Consider the following 17,755-nt stretch of genomic DNA (forward strand, 5'->3'; position numbering starts at 1 on the left):
TAGGAATTTACTGGTAAATTAAATTTACCAATTGGGTATAAGCAAATTCTACCATGTTTTATTAAGAGGAACAAGCACTTTAGCACTGGATGGCAGTGCTAAAGTGTGCAGGGTTGTAAAGCCAGCAAAACTGAAGAGAGCAAACAGGAGGGTCGAAGGCAAAAAGTTAGGGGGGTAAACCACGGCAAGGATGCCAGGTCAAACACTGATGTAGAGTGGAATGATGTAGAGGGCAGTCGCATATACTGGAATAGGGTAGAGTATAGTATTGTAGAGTGTAGTGTCATACAGTGGAATAGCATAAAGTTTTGTACGGTAGAGTGGATTGGAGTAGAGTGGTATGGATTGTAGCGTACAGTTGAATGTCGTACAGCAGAGTGGTGTGTAGTGTATTGGCATGCAGTGAAGTGGCATAAAGTGTAGTAGTGCACAGAGGACTAACGTACAGTGCAGTGGTGTACACAATAGTTGCCCTGCCCGCATCAGTGCAGGCAGGGAAACACGTTTGCTCCCACCCAGCTGAAGCATTTTTAAATTGCTTGTAAACATGCCTTCCCTCCCACAGGAACACAGGGTTGGCTGCCTGAGGGGGGTTGGCCGCAGGGCCTCTGTCCAGGTAAGGCCCTGCGTCCAACTCCCCTCCCAACGTGCATTGCAATGAGCATTTTACTTAACGTTGAAAAAAAAACTGGAAATTCACTAAAGAAAACAAACGTTACAGGGACGTTATCGTTAGGTTCAGATGTTACACACACAAAAGCATAAAAATTCAACTGTTATAGTTAGAGTGATTTTAAGTGACTATAACTTGTGCTTTAAGGCCCTACGGCCAACCCCTGTAAGCACTGAGAATGCGGCTAGGCCCCCATAATCACCATCCCCGGGCCACGCACGGTCTTTGGCCGTGTGCGGTGGGGGTTGCCTGCAGGGCCTACCCCACAGCAGTCATGAAGTGTTTCTTTGTTTGGTGGTCATGTGATCATATTGCTGTGCATCTGAATGTGTCTCCAAAATCAGCGGGAAGCAGGCTTGATGGGTCCTTCTAGGAAGATGTTGCACATCACTAATGTATATAGGGCGGGGCCAAAATCGCAGGGCTTTTTGGTCATTTTACATACTTGTTGTTTTTGAAAGGTTTAACACATTCTCTGGTCTCAGCAGCAGATGACAAGAAAGAACCCACTTGTCACAATCACATGAGCTACTGAGCTTGAAAAAATCAAGGATGCAAACACCTCCATCAAGGATTACAGATAACTTTTCAAGGTAGAAATGCAGAGAAAATACACTTGCTCTGCCTTCACCATGTGCAAGAAATATGGATGCTCAGTTCTTCGTGGAAGTGAAGCTTCAACTTGGGCACTTACTTGGTTTATATCTGTCAGTGCTTCCCTTTGAGGTTTAATTTCTGTGAAATGAGCTTCGTGCCAGAATGAATCCTGCTCTTGTATTTATCTAACATAAATACGCAGAGCAGGAATCTTTTCTTTTTTTAAAGTGAGGGACTGTGGGTGAAGCCTCAAGGCCCCAAATGTCCAAGCTGGCTCCCCACCTCCTGTGGGAGTTGGCATTGCTCCTGCATGGAGGGAACTTCTGTAAATGCAGCTCCTTGCATGTGGGAGCAATAATTTCATCTCTTTCCTTGCCTGCATCTCTGCAGGCAGGGAAAGAGATGAAAACTCTGCTTCCAGCAAGCAGGACCATTTTGACAGCTCCTACATGCTGGAAGTGGAATGTTTGCTTTTGCTTGGCATGAGCTGTCACAGTTCCCACCAAGCAAAAGCAAACAGCTATCTCACGAGGGTGGACACCCTGGGAAATTGCAGGAGCTGGTCCTGGGGGGTGGTGTTCCCCAGGGCCATAAATGGCTCCACGAGGGGGCTGCATGGCCCTCCCTCCTTTGTTCTGCATGGGCAAGGCCCGGGGAGGTGGTGGTTCCCAGAGTAGGGGCCATACAGCCCACCTCTTCTTTTAAAAAAATAAGCTGGATCCGTGGAGGTGGTGGTCCCGGGGCCTGGGGGTTCCAAGCAGCCCTCCCACCCCCCCTACATAATTATGTATTTATAGCCCCAGGGAGGTGGTGGTCTCCAGGGCCTGTGGGGTCCACACAGCACCCCTAGATAATTTTTAATTTATAGACCCGGGGAGGTGGTGGTCCCTGGGGGAGGGGGGTCAGCACAACCCTTCTCTAATATAAGCATTAGCCCTTGGGAGGTGGTGGACCTTGCAGGGGGGCCTAGTGGGCAACCTCTTTTTTTCATTTAATAAACTTGCATGCCCCCATGCTTGTTTTCTTGCTAATTTACAGGGATATTCGCAAATATTAACAAATATTGCTGTGAATTTAAAAGATGTTTTTTTTTGCCCTGGCAGGTTCCCAGAGAGACCCCAGTAGCGAGGCTAGAGGGTTAGGGTATTTGTACCCTGCACTTATTTGTCTTTGTTTCTGTTTCTTTTCTTCTTTGAGACTCGACTAACGCCGAGTCACAAAATGGCTGCCAACACTTCCTGGTTGAAGTGTTGGCAGCCAATCAGATCTCTGTACGGGTTCAGGACTATTTGCAAATAATTTACGCTTTTAGATATACAAATCTGGATTCCCTTTAATATCTCAAAAACCACTAAATGGATTTACATCAAATAACAAAAAGTGTGCTTTCTGGACCAAAAGCTACCTTTCTACCCAATTCGGTGTAACTCCATCCACCGATTTGGGATGCATGTTCAAAATCCCTATAGAAATTAACGTGGGATACAGAAATTTTTTGACCCCCTCGCCTTTTCCTCAGCCCCTGCTCGTCTGAGCACCCTGAAGCCTTACATGCACAAGAATCACCAAAGCAATTTTTTTTTAAAACATTCATGAAGATTCCTCGGTGCCGAAGTTATAGGCAAGTCAAAAAAACACGTTTTCAATGGAAACGTGGTCTAAACGATAACTACCTAGTGGCGAACGCCACTAGTTTTATATATAAAAATATATGTGTATATATTTCCGTTCGGGAGGAAACACTTGGATTATATGTATATATTATATATATATATCCATATCAGGGGTCTTCAAACTGGGGGGAGGGTCCACTAGGGGGGCCTTAAGTGATCTCAGGGGGTCACCAGGCTCTGGTCGGAAGAAACAATATGCAGATTATAGTGCTTTGTTTTAAGCAGAAAAAATGTACTGCATGTTTAAAAAGGTAATAAAACTTAACTACAATGTTTTAAAAAGTCTAGGCATATTTAAACATTGCCAATTTAATAAAATAATTGTGTGAAATTCTGAGGTGGGGCCCGGAGATGTTTTTTTCCCCCCAGGGGGGGGGCGTGACATTAAAAAGTTTGAAAACCACTATATATATATATATATATATATATATATATATATATATATATATATATATATATATATATACACACACACACACATATATATATATATATATAATAATAATATATATACTTCATCCTGGGCAAACTATGAGCATCCATTTAAAGAAACCAAAGTGTTTAATACTAGAGACAGTTAACAAGTGTAATACAGTACCTTCAAAGATGAATGCCTTCATTGCGTGAATTACAGAGAAATAATTGCACAGTAATTAAATTCAAGAAATCTGAATATTCAAAACCATGATAAATTATGAGAAGCAATCATGGCCAAGTGGGCTACAATAATCTGCTTTTTGGAGAAAAGAGCTGAAAAACATCTTGGGATAGAAAGTAAACCTAATAGGGTTGCCCTCTGAAGGAAACTATGTTACAAACACAACGTGGCCAAAATGTGCAATACCCTTTACTTCTTCTAATCAGTCTGAGTCAGTCTTCTATTATCGTTATCACTTTGGTTTCTTTAAATGGATGCTTATAGTTTGCTTTCATTAGCGTGATCAAGGCCTTAGCGCCAAAACGCATTGCTTTTGTTGGTGTCCCTTACACAAATAAATTATCGGATACAGATCGCACGTATATATATATATATATATATATATATATATATATATATATATATATACAGTAGCGCAGCAGCAACGTCATTGCTAAGTTTGCCAAGACAGCCTACTCACAATATTTGATGTTGAAAAGGTTTACTGATGAGATGAGGCTCATAAATGTTACAAAAATGGAGCATCCAGATTGATCCAGGGAGATTTTTGTTCCTTGGGCAATTTAGCTTTTGAGGAAGTCAGACAACCCTGAGAGCAAGTACTCTGAATGTCTGCCAGCAACAGCACCATGAGAAACATTTTGCTGGCAGCCATTACAGGACTTGGGGGCTTAGGTTCCTGTCTTTAAGTTAAAAGATAATATATAAGGCGGTAGGGTAGAGATACCCTGCCCCCTAGATCCTGTGGCCCGAGGTCAGTTTAAAAAAAGAATTGAGGTTTTGGTCGCTATCCTGTTGGACTCCCGAAGGCTTGCAGCGAAGAAAAAAAAAAAGAAATGGCGGTCACTTTTTGATATACATATGGGGTGGGGGGGGCGTGAGTAGGGCCCACCTCCACAGCCCATTTTGCGCTCTGTGGACCCCTTCCCCCAAGGCCTGGCATACTACTGGGTGATCCCATCCCCTGGAACCGATTACAAAAAAAGGGGTTGGGAAATCCCATTCCACGGACCTGTGATTCAAATAAAAAGGAAAGGGGGTTGCACACCCTGCCTCTCTGAGCCTTTGGAGTCCCCAGGGCCAGCTCAATTACTGTGTCCCTGGAGAGCCATCTCCGGGACACAGTAGTTTTCCTTACCCCACTAGCACAGGTGTTTGCTTCCATTTGGTGGGAGCATTTTTAAATCTCCTGCCAAACAGTAGCAAATATGTGAGTCTGCTCCCAACTTGCAGGAGATTAAAAATGTTATAGTTACCTTAGGGCACGAGTTATAGTTACTTGCAATAACTATAACAGGTACATTTCTATGGTTTTGTACGTTTAAAGTGTGAGCCTAACTATAACGTCCCTATAAGGCACTCCCTTCTAACTATTCGATTGCCCGCCTAGATAGATCTCAGGATAGAGGAGGAGATATTGCCATCATCTATAAGAAAACTATCAAATGTGTTACCACCACCCTTGATATTCCAGGATGCGAAAGTATGGCCTTTTCGCTATGTTTGTCTGCTACATTCACTTTTTCTGGGATTCTTATTTACCGCCCCCGGCTCATATGCAAGCTTTTTACAAGCTCTACCAGACTCTGTGGCAAGTCTCCTCAGCAAAACCCCGAATTTAACCATACTTGGAGATTTTAACATCCAGATTGACAACACAGACTGCCCCTCTGCAAAACTACTTTTATCCTCACTGGCAGCATCAGACCTTATTCAGTACAGCACTGGACCTACTCACTATAAAAGCCATACCATGGACCTTATATTTAACAATCTCTCTGATCTTTCTCTCCACACTCCTCTGCCTCTTACTTGGACAGACCATTATCTCCTGTCATTCACACCCCTCTATATTACTCCCTCCGGCCACCAAATTACTACGAAAACCACTGGTCGTCAATGGCCAAAACTTGTTCCTAAAGAATGGCATAACATACTCTGTTCCTCGCCCCCTAACTATAACGACTCCTATCCCACTAATGTAGAGTCCTTTAACAACTGGATTTCTACCTCTCTAGATTCCATCTTGCCCATTAAGACGAGATTAAAAAAGCCTATACATAAGCTTAATTCCCGGTTCTCTCCCCAACTGCTAGAACAAAAAAAGAACTTGTAAAGAACTTGAGAGGAAAGACTACAGTATCCCCTCCAAGAAAATTTATAGAGAATCCATTAGAAGTTACCATCACAACATTAAATTAGCCTAATCTCTATTTTATAGTACTAAAATAGAGCAAACGGCAAACTCCCAGAAAGAGATCTTTCATATTTTTAAGAACTGACCCTTGTACCCCCCCGGCGATCCACCAATAGAGCAATAAGTTAGCAGTCTACTTTCAGGAGAAAATCACTGACATATTCTCTTCCTTTCCCACCACCACCAATCAGGAACCCATAAATGAGCAGTGTGCTAACCCTCAGCCCTTAGGGATTTCACTTGCAGCTTCCAGCCCCTAACAGATACTTTAGTTACAGACCTTCTCCTCAATATTAAGTCAGGCTCTCCTCTTGACCCCGCCCCTCCTGCCATTATGGCGTTGGTCTCTGACATTATTGTTCCACCATTGACAAAGATTCTCAATCATTCTTTAATCTCAGGAACCCTGCCGCACTCCATTAAACATGCTATCACGAGTGATCAAGGGAGCTGGGACTCCCGAAATGCGTTGGGTGATTTTGTTTTTGTGCCAAATTAAAGTGATTTGCAAGAAGACATCGCGTGGCAGAGGCGTTTTTCCGATAGCAGGATACCGAGTGATTAATATATATATATTTTTATATATATATATATATATATATATATATATATATATATATATGTATATAGTTGTGTCAATAGTCATTTCCCACCTTTAATTTTTTTTCAACTGCAAATGTTTAGGGCTCATACTGAAAGGTGATCTTACTCTTTTTAACTGACATATACATTTGTCTTTTCAATTTGTGCAGAAATATCTCATTTTAAGTATAGCGTCCATCAAAGCCTAAAAAAACTCCCTATCTCTCTCCATCTCACTCTTTCTCTCTCTCTTTTTCAATCTCTTTCTCCTCTTCACACACCCATGCAGACCGTTACGCTCCCACTCACAGACCCACTCAACACACCCACTCACGCACACACTCACAGACCAACTCAGACCCTCGTGCACCCACTCACAGCCCCAGTCAGACCCTCATGCACGAACTCACAGACCCACTCAGACTCTCACACACCCACTAAGACACTGATCCCGAGACTCTCACAGCCACTCACACCCCCAGATACAACCTCTTATACCTATTCTCACACCCAGAGAGATAGGCTGTGGCCAGCTTCCACAATGCAGGGAGAAAAGTCTGTGTTCAGAGTAGGGTTGGGTGGTTAGGGGGATTGGCCGCAGGGACTGGCTGCAGGTCAGGCATTGCAGGCAACCCCTGTTGCGCATGGTGCAAGGTTGGGTGCTTACAGGGGTATGGCATCAGGGCCTGGCCTGGATAACCATCACCACACACAGCCAAAAGCTGTGTGTGGCAGTGGTTGAATTAATATATAGTAATGAAAATTACTATATGTTAAAAAAAAATAGGCATTCGCAAAAAAAGCCAAAGGTTACAGTGACATTATAATTAGGAAATAGATTTTTTTTTAAAACATAGAAATTCAAAAAGAGAAAGAAAGTGAGAGGGAGAGAGATAGAATTTGTTTAGACTCTGATATCTGATATACTTAGAATGAGATATTTGTGTACAATTTAAAATAAAAAATGTATTTATTATTTCAGAAAAAATAAGAATTTATTTTTAAAAAAAGGGAAATGAGTTCAGCTGGACTCGAACCCCCAATGCTAAGTGTGAAGGTCTGCAACCTTTACACTGAGGTATGGGTTTTTTTTTAAACAAAAGAAAGTTCAGCCTTTTATGGGCTTTCTGAGACCACGAGGGAGCTCTCAAGGGCTCACCTGTGGTGCCTACTGATTTTTTTTTTATTTCAATAAAAAGCCCTTTAACTGTTATATGGCACTGTGGGAGAAGCCTTAAGGCTTCCCCTGTAGTGCCATTGCTTCAGCAAGCATGGAGCTGCTTTGACTGAAGCATTTCATCTCTGTCCCCTGCATGCGTGCAGGGGAAAGAGATGAAAGCTCCAGTATTTGACAGTGGGACCTGCTTTAGCGGTCCCACTGTCAAACAGCTGAATGTTTGCTGTGGGTTGGCTGTTGCTGCAAAGCTGCAGCCAAGCTACAGCAAACAGCTGTGTCACGGAGTGGACACCCCGGGACCTAGCAGGAGCTGGCCCTGGGGGGGTGGAGGTCCCCAAGGCCATCTGTGGCTCCAAAAGGGGGGCCGTGTGACCCCCCTCTCACGAAGACATAGCCCCGGGTAGGTGGTGGTCCCCAGGGCTTGGGGGTCCCAAAGGGACCCCATTACTTTTTTTTAATGTTTGCCATTGGGTGGTGCTCCCTGGGGCAGCGGGGAGGGGGTCCCGAAGGCCCACTTTTGTTTTTTAAAATGTTTGCCTCAAGGGGGATGGTTTCCAGGGCAGCAGGGGGCCATCAGGCCACCCCCTACTTACTTAAAACATTTTTGCCTGGGGAGTGGTGGTCCCCAGGGAGCAGGGCCATGCAGCCCCCCAGTTCATATTTGTATATGTGCCCCGGGGAGGTGGTTGGCCCCGGGACTGTGGGGGAGCTGTTTGGCCTCCTCCACCTTAAAAAGCATTTTGCCCTTGAGGATAGTGGTCCCCGGGGCACAGGGGACGTGCAGACCCCACCCCGCTCCTATCTGTATATTCGCCCCTGGGAGGTGGCGGTACCCGAGGCTGTGGGGGAAGCCGTAGTGCCTCTCCCACATTAAAAAGCATTTTGCCCCAGGGGTTGGTGATCTCCGGGGCTTATTAAAGCCCAAGGAGGGGGGCCCCATACACCCCTATCCTACATTAACCCCAAACGATCCTGGGACCTGGCACACCTGGGGGCAAATAAAATAAAAAGCATGATAGATTACTTTTTTTCTTTATAAATCTCTGAAAAATCTGAGGATCCATCCATGGACTTTTACAACTTTCTTTTTTATAAAAATGCTTTTTAGCCCTGGTGGGGTCCCTCGGGGACCCCAGAATCAGGGCTAAGGGGTCAGGGTGACTTTACCCTGGCCCCTTTTCTTTTTTTTTTTTTTTTTTCTGGGACTCAGCTGAAGCTGAGTCGCAAGATGGCCGCCAACACTTCCTTGTTGAAGTGTTGGCAGCCAATCAGATATCAACAAGGGGACAGCTGGATCTGGGGAGGATCCACGCCATATATATCTATATTTTTTGTCCTTAAATTACTCCAAAACTACTGAACGGATTTACACCAAATGACAAAAAGTCTAATCTGTGGAACAGAATCTAGCTTTGTGCCAAATTTGGTGCAATTCCATTCAGTGGTTCGGTCTGTAGGTGTGTCTATAGCTTCTATGTAAAAATGATTGGGGAAAATGCGTTTTGGGATGCCTCCTTTTTTTCTGCCCTGCTTGATCGATCACCCCGAAACTTTCAAGACAGAAGGTGAACTTAGCAAAGTATAAGTTTTGAAATTGTTGTAAAGATTCATCAAGCAGGGCCAAAGTTACAGCAAAGATTATGGAAATCTATGGAAACTAGGTCCTAACTATAACTACCTAGTGGTGACCGCCACTTTTATTTATATATATATATATATATATATATATATATATATATATATATATATATATATATACACACACACACACACATATGTATGTATATATATATATATATATATATATATATATATATATACACGTTTATATATATATATATATATCACAGTGACGGTAGTTATAGTTAGGACCACATTTCTATATCAAATTGGTTTTTTTTGGTCTACTAATAAATGTGTGCCATTTGATAATCTTCAAGAAACTTTCTTACAAAAAAATCTCATCCACCTCAGCTCCTTCCTGGAAAGTTTTTGGATATTATGTAAAGTGGGGTCCCACAAATTATTTTTTTTAAATGAAAATTGAACAGCGATACTGCGAAAATGGCTAAATGGAGTTACACAAAATTTGGCATAAAGTGTGCTTTTTGTAATTTGGTGTAAATCCGTTCAGTAGTTTTTCAGAAATTAAGGTTGAAAAGCTTTGTATATCTGGATGGTTGGGTTGGTCACGCAACTTTAAAAGATAGAACAATCTGATTTTCTGAGGGAGCTTTTTCCCCTCAGCTACGTCCCTCCCACCGGAGTGAGGGCTCCTGCGAATCTGATTGGCTGGTTGCAAGATTAAAAGAAATGTTGTGGCAGTCATTACAGCACTAGGGAACTTAGGGCCTGATTTAGATCTTGGCGGTATTACAGCCAATCCACCACCACCGTGGACTCGAAAACACTGTCAAGTTGATGGTATTCTGCCCCCTCATTATTAGATGTATTGTGGCTGAGCTGCAGACCACCATGATGGAGTGCTCTACAGCCGACCCTTTTTAGATGTTACAATCCTGCATGCAGTATACTGGCGGCAGAATGCAGACGGAGGGAGACCATCGCGGAAGCCATAGGGCATTGTACAACGGCAGTGGCCATCAGACTGACGTAAGTGACACACACACACAGTACCTTAGCCATATGTGTCCATATGCACAACACACCACACAGTATACACACTATTATCCATTGCCATTCCACCACAACATCTACAAGCACAAAACTCACATTGCCATACATCCATAAGACAACATACAAACAGCATTGATACTACACACACATACACACATATAGCTCAACCACAAAAACCAACACAATGACACACGCATCTACACACACACAAAAGCACTATTGCACACATCACAATGACCACCACAAAACAGCACACACCTGAATGTTGCACACAGCAACACAACACACAACCCAATACACACAACAGACATCAGACCCACATGCATGTGGCACACATACAGACTCAACCACATCACCCACTCCAGCTCCATCCACCTCTACCAGGTAATCCAATTTCACACACACATACACGTTCTGACTTACATAAAAAAGTGGAATCACAACATCACAGGTACAGATTCACTTGCAATGCACACACATAAACATGGTGACAAGTGTGATTCCATTTTTATTGTGATGCCAGTATTCATTTGGCAATGAATACTGACACCACACAAACAATTGTGTATGTGTGCAATATGTGTCGTCTTCCTGTGTGTCTCCATCAATCATTGACACAAATGTGTTCCTGACATATGCAGGTCAGAGGTATTTTAATAAAATACCTGTGGCATGTATATTTCTGTAGAGGTCCCAAGCTCATGTGCAGTGCCCACACAACATACACAGTACATGCAGTATCCCTACCTTCAAGTCTGGTGATGGCGGGGTTGTATGTCCTCCGTGGTCCAGTCCAAAGCGAAAGCGGAAATGTGGAAAATGGTAGGTTTTGTGCCCTTTCCCCCTCCAATCAACCAACTCGGGTGTGGAGGTCGGACTGCTACAGTTGGCTTGGGGGTAAGGCACATCCAAATCTGCTCGTGGTAAAGGTGGTTAGACTCCTGCCGCCAGCCCCTATTCCCAATGCCAACATCGAGGAAGCCAGAGATTCCTGGCAGAGTTGGCAGGATTTGGGCGCTCTTTCGCCTATGGGCACACCAACATCTAAATTGGGCGGGCGAGCTGCCTAGTAGACAGACAGCTTTTTTCGTCAAAAAGTGACTGTATGACCTTTACTGACAAGATCTAAATCAGGCCCTTAGTCCCCTGTCCTGAAAAAGACTATAAAAAACAACATATGGGGGCAGGATAGGGATGTCCTGCCCCCCTAGCCCTTGTGTGTGTGTGTGGGGGGGGGAGAATCCCAGGGGGGACCCCTTTTCCCCAAGGGCTAAAGTTAAGAAAAATGTTTTTGCTGTGATCCTGTGGTTCTCCTGCCAGATTGCGCCAAAAAAATACACAAAGTGACTTTGTTTTTTGTTTTTCACAAATGACCCTCTGGTTGGGTCAGGGCTCGGGGAGTTAGACCATATTTATTTTTGTCATGGGACCATCCTCTTGAGCTTAAGACAATTTTCAGTGTGGTTCAGACTTTTTCCTTTATCAGGTTGACCTGTACCCCACTAAAATAATCTTCTGGGAACATAGCTGATATATTTAAAAGCACATGATCCCTTTGAGCTTTGACAGTTTCCTAAGTTTCCTCCTAAGACATAATTCATGCAGTTTGTAGCATATATGTTTGATTTGTGTTGAAGACGTAATTACTATTTACATTTTCTATAGGTTTTCCATTTTTGTTGCATGTCATGACTTCTTCCAGCCACAGGCCCTCTAACGTTATTTTCAAAGGCTGCAACTGCATCAAACTTGGCTTTATCAGAACTAAACTAAAAGGCAGTCTCACAAAAGATGTGTGAGCGGGTGTACAACTTAACTTTGCCTGTTGTGGATACCTCATCATGCGCAACCCAACACTCTCCTCACACTCCTCGCTACCAATATCACGAGTCACAAATTGTCCACAATCTCTGGAGCTATCAATATGAATAAAGTAACAGTGAGGATTGAACGTATGTCAAGGAAGGCATATTCTCAATATAAACATAACCCCTGACTTGAAGTTAAGCTCTCTAGATTAATTGTCTGTGATTGTATCTTATCTGAATGTTTTAGTAATCAGGCATTAATCCTACTTTCATGGACCTACACTGGGCACTCTTATTTGAGGTGCTCAGAAGCCCTTTTTAGATGGCAGTAGCCTGTGTTCTGTTTCCTTCCCTTTTGCAATACCACACCCAGTCATGCCATATCTCTCCTATGAAGGCATTAAGAGTGGACAGTTTTTGCTGAGTTTCACTCCATGGAATTCCGCAAAGTTACATAAAAACTTTGTGGATTCCCCCGAGTGGTTGGAATTCAGGCACATTTTGCTGCACAAGCTGATTTTTAGCACCAGGAGCTTGGTATGTGCTGTAAAATGAGTGTGAATGCACCACGTGGTGCACCAGAGGGTGCTGATTCTTTCTGCTGCTCTAGTAGATTTTCTACTCGAGCAGCATCTTTCTCACTGTGAATGGTCATGACCTGCTGTGATAGCCCTTGTTGAGAAATGTCATCGGAGGCATTCTATGCCCGAAAATTGAGCTAAGGAACCCATTCTTGCTCACGCTCTCCAGCTAAACGTTGGTGAGCTGCACACTTGAAAAAACTATGCCATGTGGCAGTTGGTGTAGTTTTGCCCAAACTGCATGCCCCAAACAGAAGGTGGAGTGGCCAAAACGCTACAAACTCCACCTGTGAAGCAGAACTTTTCACCCACCCCTAGAATGCAATACATCACTCATTTAGACCGTCACTCACACAGTATTGTGAAAATGGACTTGCGCCATCCCTGTCACACTTATGCAGTGCATCACTCACTCATCTTTCTTGCGGTTTTTTGCAGGCCTTGTTCATCTGCTCATTCACTCCCCAGTGGCCACTGATTTTTGAGTGGCAATCACCTATGTAGAAGTTGGTGGCGGTCCTCATTTGCCGGTGCTTGCTGATCACGTAGATGACCAGTGAGTTGCCGACCAGGCCAAGCAGCATGATGAGGGCAAAGAAGAGTGGCACCAGCCAGGCATCCGTCAGAAACGGCGGCGATGTCTCATCCCCCGTCATGTTCAGGATCCAGAGATTGAGCCCGGACGCCCGGTTGGTCCGGATCCACTCGGAATTCAGTCCTGATTTTCCACTGCCCATTGTGCCCAGATTAGCAGGGTCAAAGGTTACAGTTGTAAGGTCATTTGTTCCGGTGTCGTTCTGTAGGGTGTGGGCGAATGGATCCAATGGAGAGACTATTTCCATGTTAGTGAGTGAAGCAGCTCGTAGGAACCAAGAAGACCACCTGGAATCGCACAACCTCCGTGAATCTGATGACCACTTGGAATCAGATGACTGTCAGGAATCATATAACCCACTGGAGAAGAACATGGAATCAGATGACCACCTGATGACCCAAAGGAATCAGTCAACCACCGGACGACCACCTGGAATCTGAAGAAGAAGCAGACATAGTGAATGCATGTAACAGCAAAGTGTACTTAGTCAGTGAAGCTAAGAGTGTGGTATAGCCGTAGCTTCCTGCCTCAATGTACATAACATATTTCCTTGCCATTCTGTTGCTCTTTTGATTGATCCATCATTTTAAAAGTATCACCAGTGAGACCCAGGACTAAGGGCCAGATGTAGCAAGCAGTTTTGCCCATTCTGTGTCTATGGGAAAATGTGTTCGTACATATGGCCCTAAATGTGTTATGTGTTTGTCCTACCTCCAATCCCACCACAGGAGTTTTGATACCTCCTGGCATGTGGTATCAAAAGGACCTTACGCTGGTGGGGAGGGCCTCAGTTTTCACTTCTATCTATCAACCAACACCTGTATCAAATTTATATCTAAAAGGCCCCCAAATGCCTAAAGTATGTGTAGTACATAGAGCACCTTTTGCAATAAATCTCACTCTCTTGTGAGCTGCTCAGTCCAGGCAAAGAGGTGCTGGGCCCTTACAGAAAAACTGAGAGGATTCAGTCAGATGAGGAAGGATGAAAGCAGAGGTAAGGACGGTAAAAGAGGAATTAACTAGTGAAAAAGAGGGATGGGAAGGGATTAAGGAGAGGGAACCGCAACAGTGAATTGGAAATATATACAAAAACTTGGGACCATCGAGGGTAGGCAGCCAGCAGACGTGACCAATGGCCAAAATGAATGAAAACACTTCACCCATCACATTTATATATTTTTTGGAACATTCATACACTAAGCACGTATCTGCGATTATTGACACCGTGAGCATTTATTTAAGAATATCAATAGCATAACTATATCCCTTAGAATATTGATGGAGCTGTACAGGGGTTTGTTGCAAAACAGCAACATGATGAGTAACGTAGTTTGAGCAACCACTGGTGCCTCGCTTTTGCAGAACCAAGTGCCATTTGGAAACACCGAGGGTTGGACCCAACCTACTTGGAATGTGCCCCATGCAAATGAAGCCCGCCCCTTCCACTGCCAGCTCAATTACAGCACGGGCGTTAGAACTGCTAGACACGCGCCATCCTAGAGGTAGACGGCAATACATGTGGCTCAGGTAGCTAACGGTCCTGCATTTGCAGCTTTCTCCTGCAATCGTGTCTTCTACCCCAGTTCCCACACAGGCATTTCGGGACGTCAATTGTCAGGCATTTTGGGTTCCCGCACTTTTAACTATCCCACGGGAAAAGAAACTCACTTTAACAACCCGTTATGAGCTGAAAAACAGGTGCCTGTCGGTGGCTGCCCGGGAAGAGCTGCACCACAGGAGTCCTGCACAATGCAGCTTCAGTAGTAGGTTCAGCTACTGAGACTCAAGTCCATCCACCTGCTGATAAACATCCATAGATGTGCGAATGAAAACCATGCTGGGGTTCCCATTCTGGGAATATGCAATAGGTGCTTATTTCGTCTCTTATGTGTGTTTCAAAGTGTTCACGTGTTGACAGGTGAATGGAATTCTCATAATCTTCCCAAAAGGGGAGCAGAGAAATAAGTTCAAAAAGTGATTACCCAGGAGTACACAATTTAGCCACATGGGAGACTAGAGACTAGACTGGTCTCCGGTTCCACATTTTTGACAGTCTGTTGGACCACAACTGGAACGGCAGTGATTCTGATGACAAAGCAAAGGGGCTGTCCTGCGCGGGGAATTTTACTGTGTAAAGGGCTCTGTCCAGTCCTACAATAGTATTTATTTTGAGTACATTTTTAGATAAAGTGGCACAGTCGGAGAATAGATGCCAAGTATCCTAGTTTTTGGCTAATACCGAATGGACCCAAGTCTTGTGGCAGAGGGTAGTTACTGGGCAGGAACGTGGGACATACTAATATTTACCATTTGTGTTTCAAAGTTTAAGGCTACCAGTGCTTTAAATGGAAAAATATAAGTGCAGGTACTCTGTAATAGAGTACCTGCTTGTTTCTGAGAAGTGCCGGTACTCTCCAATTAAAAGTATTACGTTTTTCTTGAGATATGCCGGTACTCTCCCTCTCAAAATAAAAAAGTGCCGGTACTCAGTACAGGAGAGTACCGGCCCATTTAAAGCACTGAGGCTACCTCATTGCATTGCATTCCGGAGATATTCATTTTCTCAACTGCCTCTCATAAGTTATAATAGCGATCAGCCAGGGTGACTCCCGGGGGTGCCAATGGAAAGCTGGCCACCCTCCGTTTGGGAAGTGTGTGGGCACCAGATGTGCCTCTCTGTGAAGGGGGCTCGTGAGCACCGTGTTGGACTGAGGTGGTGTCAGTTTGATGGGTTGTGTTAATGGCATGGGTAAACTGAATATTACGCATTGTTCCTTGTCCGCTGTGCCTGCGCCTCGCCTCACGCGCTACTGCAGAGTCAGCGCACCCGCAGCTCACTCACAGCCGCGCGATGCGAGTACCGCGGCACTCCTTACAGGAAGTTGTCAGGGCCGCCGAGTGGGTTGTGTGCATGGTGCAGAGCTACGTGAGTTAAACTGGGGCCACAAGTGCGAAGCACTGTAGGACAACCAAGGCGAGTGAAACCGTTTCCTTGGAGAGCGGTAACAAGGCACTCTTTACAGCTCTTGCGGTGGTCTCCGCTCGTCGACTGTCTCTGCCAATACGCCCTCTACTTCGATTCCCCCTCTTTCCTTCTCGCACTCTCATTCTGTCTCTTTCCCACATCACTTTATCATGCTACCCCTATCCCTTAACCACACTCCATCCTCTCTCTTCAGCCCTCTCGCTTCTCTCCCTTTCATGCCCGCGCGTTCTCTCGCTCACACAGACACGCACACACACGCATTTCACGATCCACTCTCACAAACTTATTTTCAAAAATGTCCCCTTTTTCTCGCTGTCCTGCTCTCTTTCACACACATGCTCGCTCTCTCTATGCCCCTCTCCATTCTCTATCTTTCTCACCCATTCTCACCCATTCTCCTCGCTCCCTCTGCCTCTCATACATTCTCTCTATTCTCCCTCCCTCACTTTCCCTCTCTGAACCTTTCTATAGCATCACGATGTTCCTCTCCCTCATTTTCTCTCTCTTTTTCTGTGTGTCTTTTTGCACACGCGCATTCACAGCCGCCTCTCCCCCGTCTCACACTCTATCACCACTCTGCAGCCCTCTATCAGCCTTCTGTCTATTTTCTGCTCGTTAATTCTCCTTTTCTGTCTCTTTTGCTTCATCTCCCCCTAATTCTCTATTTCTCCCCCAACCCCGGACTGTTGTGTTTCCTCCCATATACTTTATTTTTGCATAGTTTTCTCTCTCACACACACTCCTTCGGTCTCTACCTGTGTCCTCAGCTGCGCGTGGTTGCTCCGTGGCTCTCTGTAAAGTGGTGCCAGGTCCTGTGACTGTCCACCCGGCTTCTCTGCGAGTCTGTGTCTCAGTGGACGGTCGAAGGGTACTTGGTTCTATATCTGGCCGTCAGTGGCTGTGTGGTGTTCTGGGGGGCTGTAGCACGCTTGGTGGCTGTGGAGTGGTCTGTAATTCAGTGACTCGTGGGAGGCTAGGGTGGGTGCTGCCCGTTGCTCCTTGTCCTTAGGAAGGATGATCTGGGGCAATATACATGCGTGTGGTTCTCTGCTCTTAGTTAGGATGTTCTGTGGCTCCCTGAGTTTCTGTCCTGCAGGATAGCGGTCTGTAGCAGAGATGCTGAGTTCTAGTCTGTGGCTCCCTGTCGTGCTGTGGGACGCGTGTGGACCTGTCGATCTCAGTCCTGCCACAAGTTAGTCTGTGGATTTGTAACTCTCTAGTCGGCTGCAGAATAACCCGTGGTCGCAGAGAAGCCACTGGCAGTAAGTACCAGCTCCTGAATTTGGAGGGTTTTCTGCTCCAGAGCCGGGAAGGAGGAGTCGTTCCTGTGATTGGTTCATTTCTATGGATGTCACCCATGCTTGGTGGGGAGGGGCGAATGGGTAAGGGGCTCAACACTTGGTATGCAGCCCCTGTCAGAGGGTGCACTGCAGCCCGAGCTGCCTCGGCTACAACATGCGTTGAGTACATACGTGCCTACGCCGCTCACTGCAGAGGTGCGCACACATGCCCTTACCCCATGTAGTAGAAGTGCCCGTACCTGCCCATACTCTGTACTGCTGAGGCGCTCATACCTGCCCATGCTGCTTCC

The 17,755-nt window shown here is 45.0% G+C and overlaps 1 protein-coding gene across 1 annotated transcript in view; it reads right to left on the reverse strand.

Annotated features, from left to right (window-relative positions):
• Positions 1-17,432, reverse strand: part of LOC138292025 (G-protein coupled receptor 54-like) — a 78,471-nt gene extending 61,039 nt beyond the window's left edge. The window contains exons 1-2 of the mRNA XM_069230352.1: positions 16,920-17,432; positions 13,080-13,614 (exon numbers count right to left, since the gene is read on the reverse strand). Of these exons, the coding sequence (XP_069086453.1) occupies positions 13,080-13,425 (346 nt within the window). The 5' untranslated portion in view covers positions 13,426-13,614; positions 16,920-17,432. The remainder of the gene's footprint in view (positions 1-13,079; positions 13,615-16,919) is intronic.
• Between the last annotated feature and the right edge of the window lie 323 nt (positions 17,433-17,755).

The sequence above is a fragment of the Pleurodeles waltl genome, chromosome 4_2, assembly GCF_031143425.1.
Source record: "Pleurodeles waltl isolate 20211129_DDA chromosome 4_2, aPleWal1.hap1.20221129, whole genome shotgun sequence".
In the NCBI taxonomy this organism is placed as follows: domain Eukaryota; kingdom Metazoa; phylum Chordata; class Amphibia; order Caudata; family Salamandridae; genus Pleurodeles; species Pleurodeles waltl.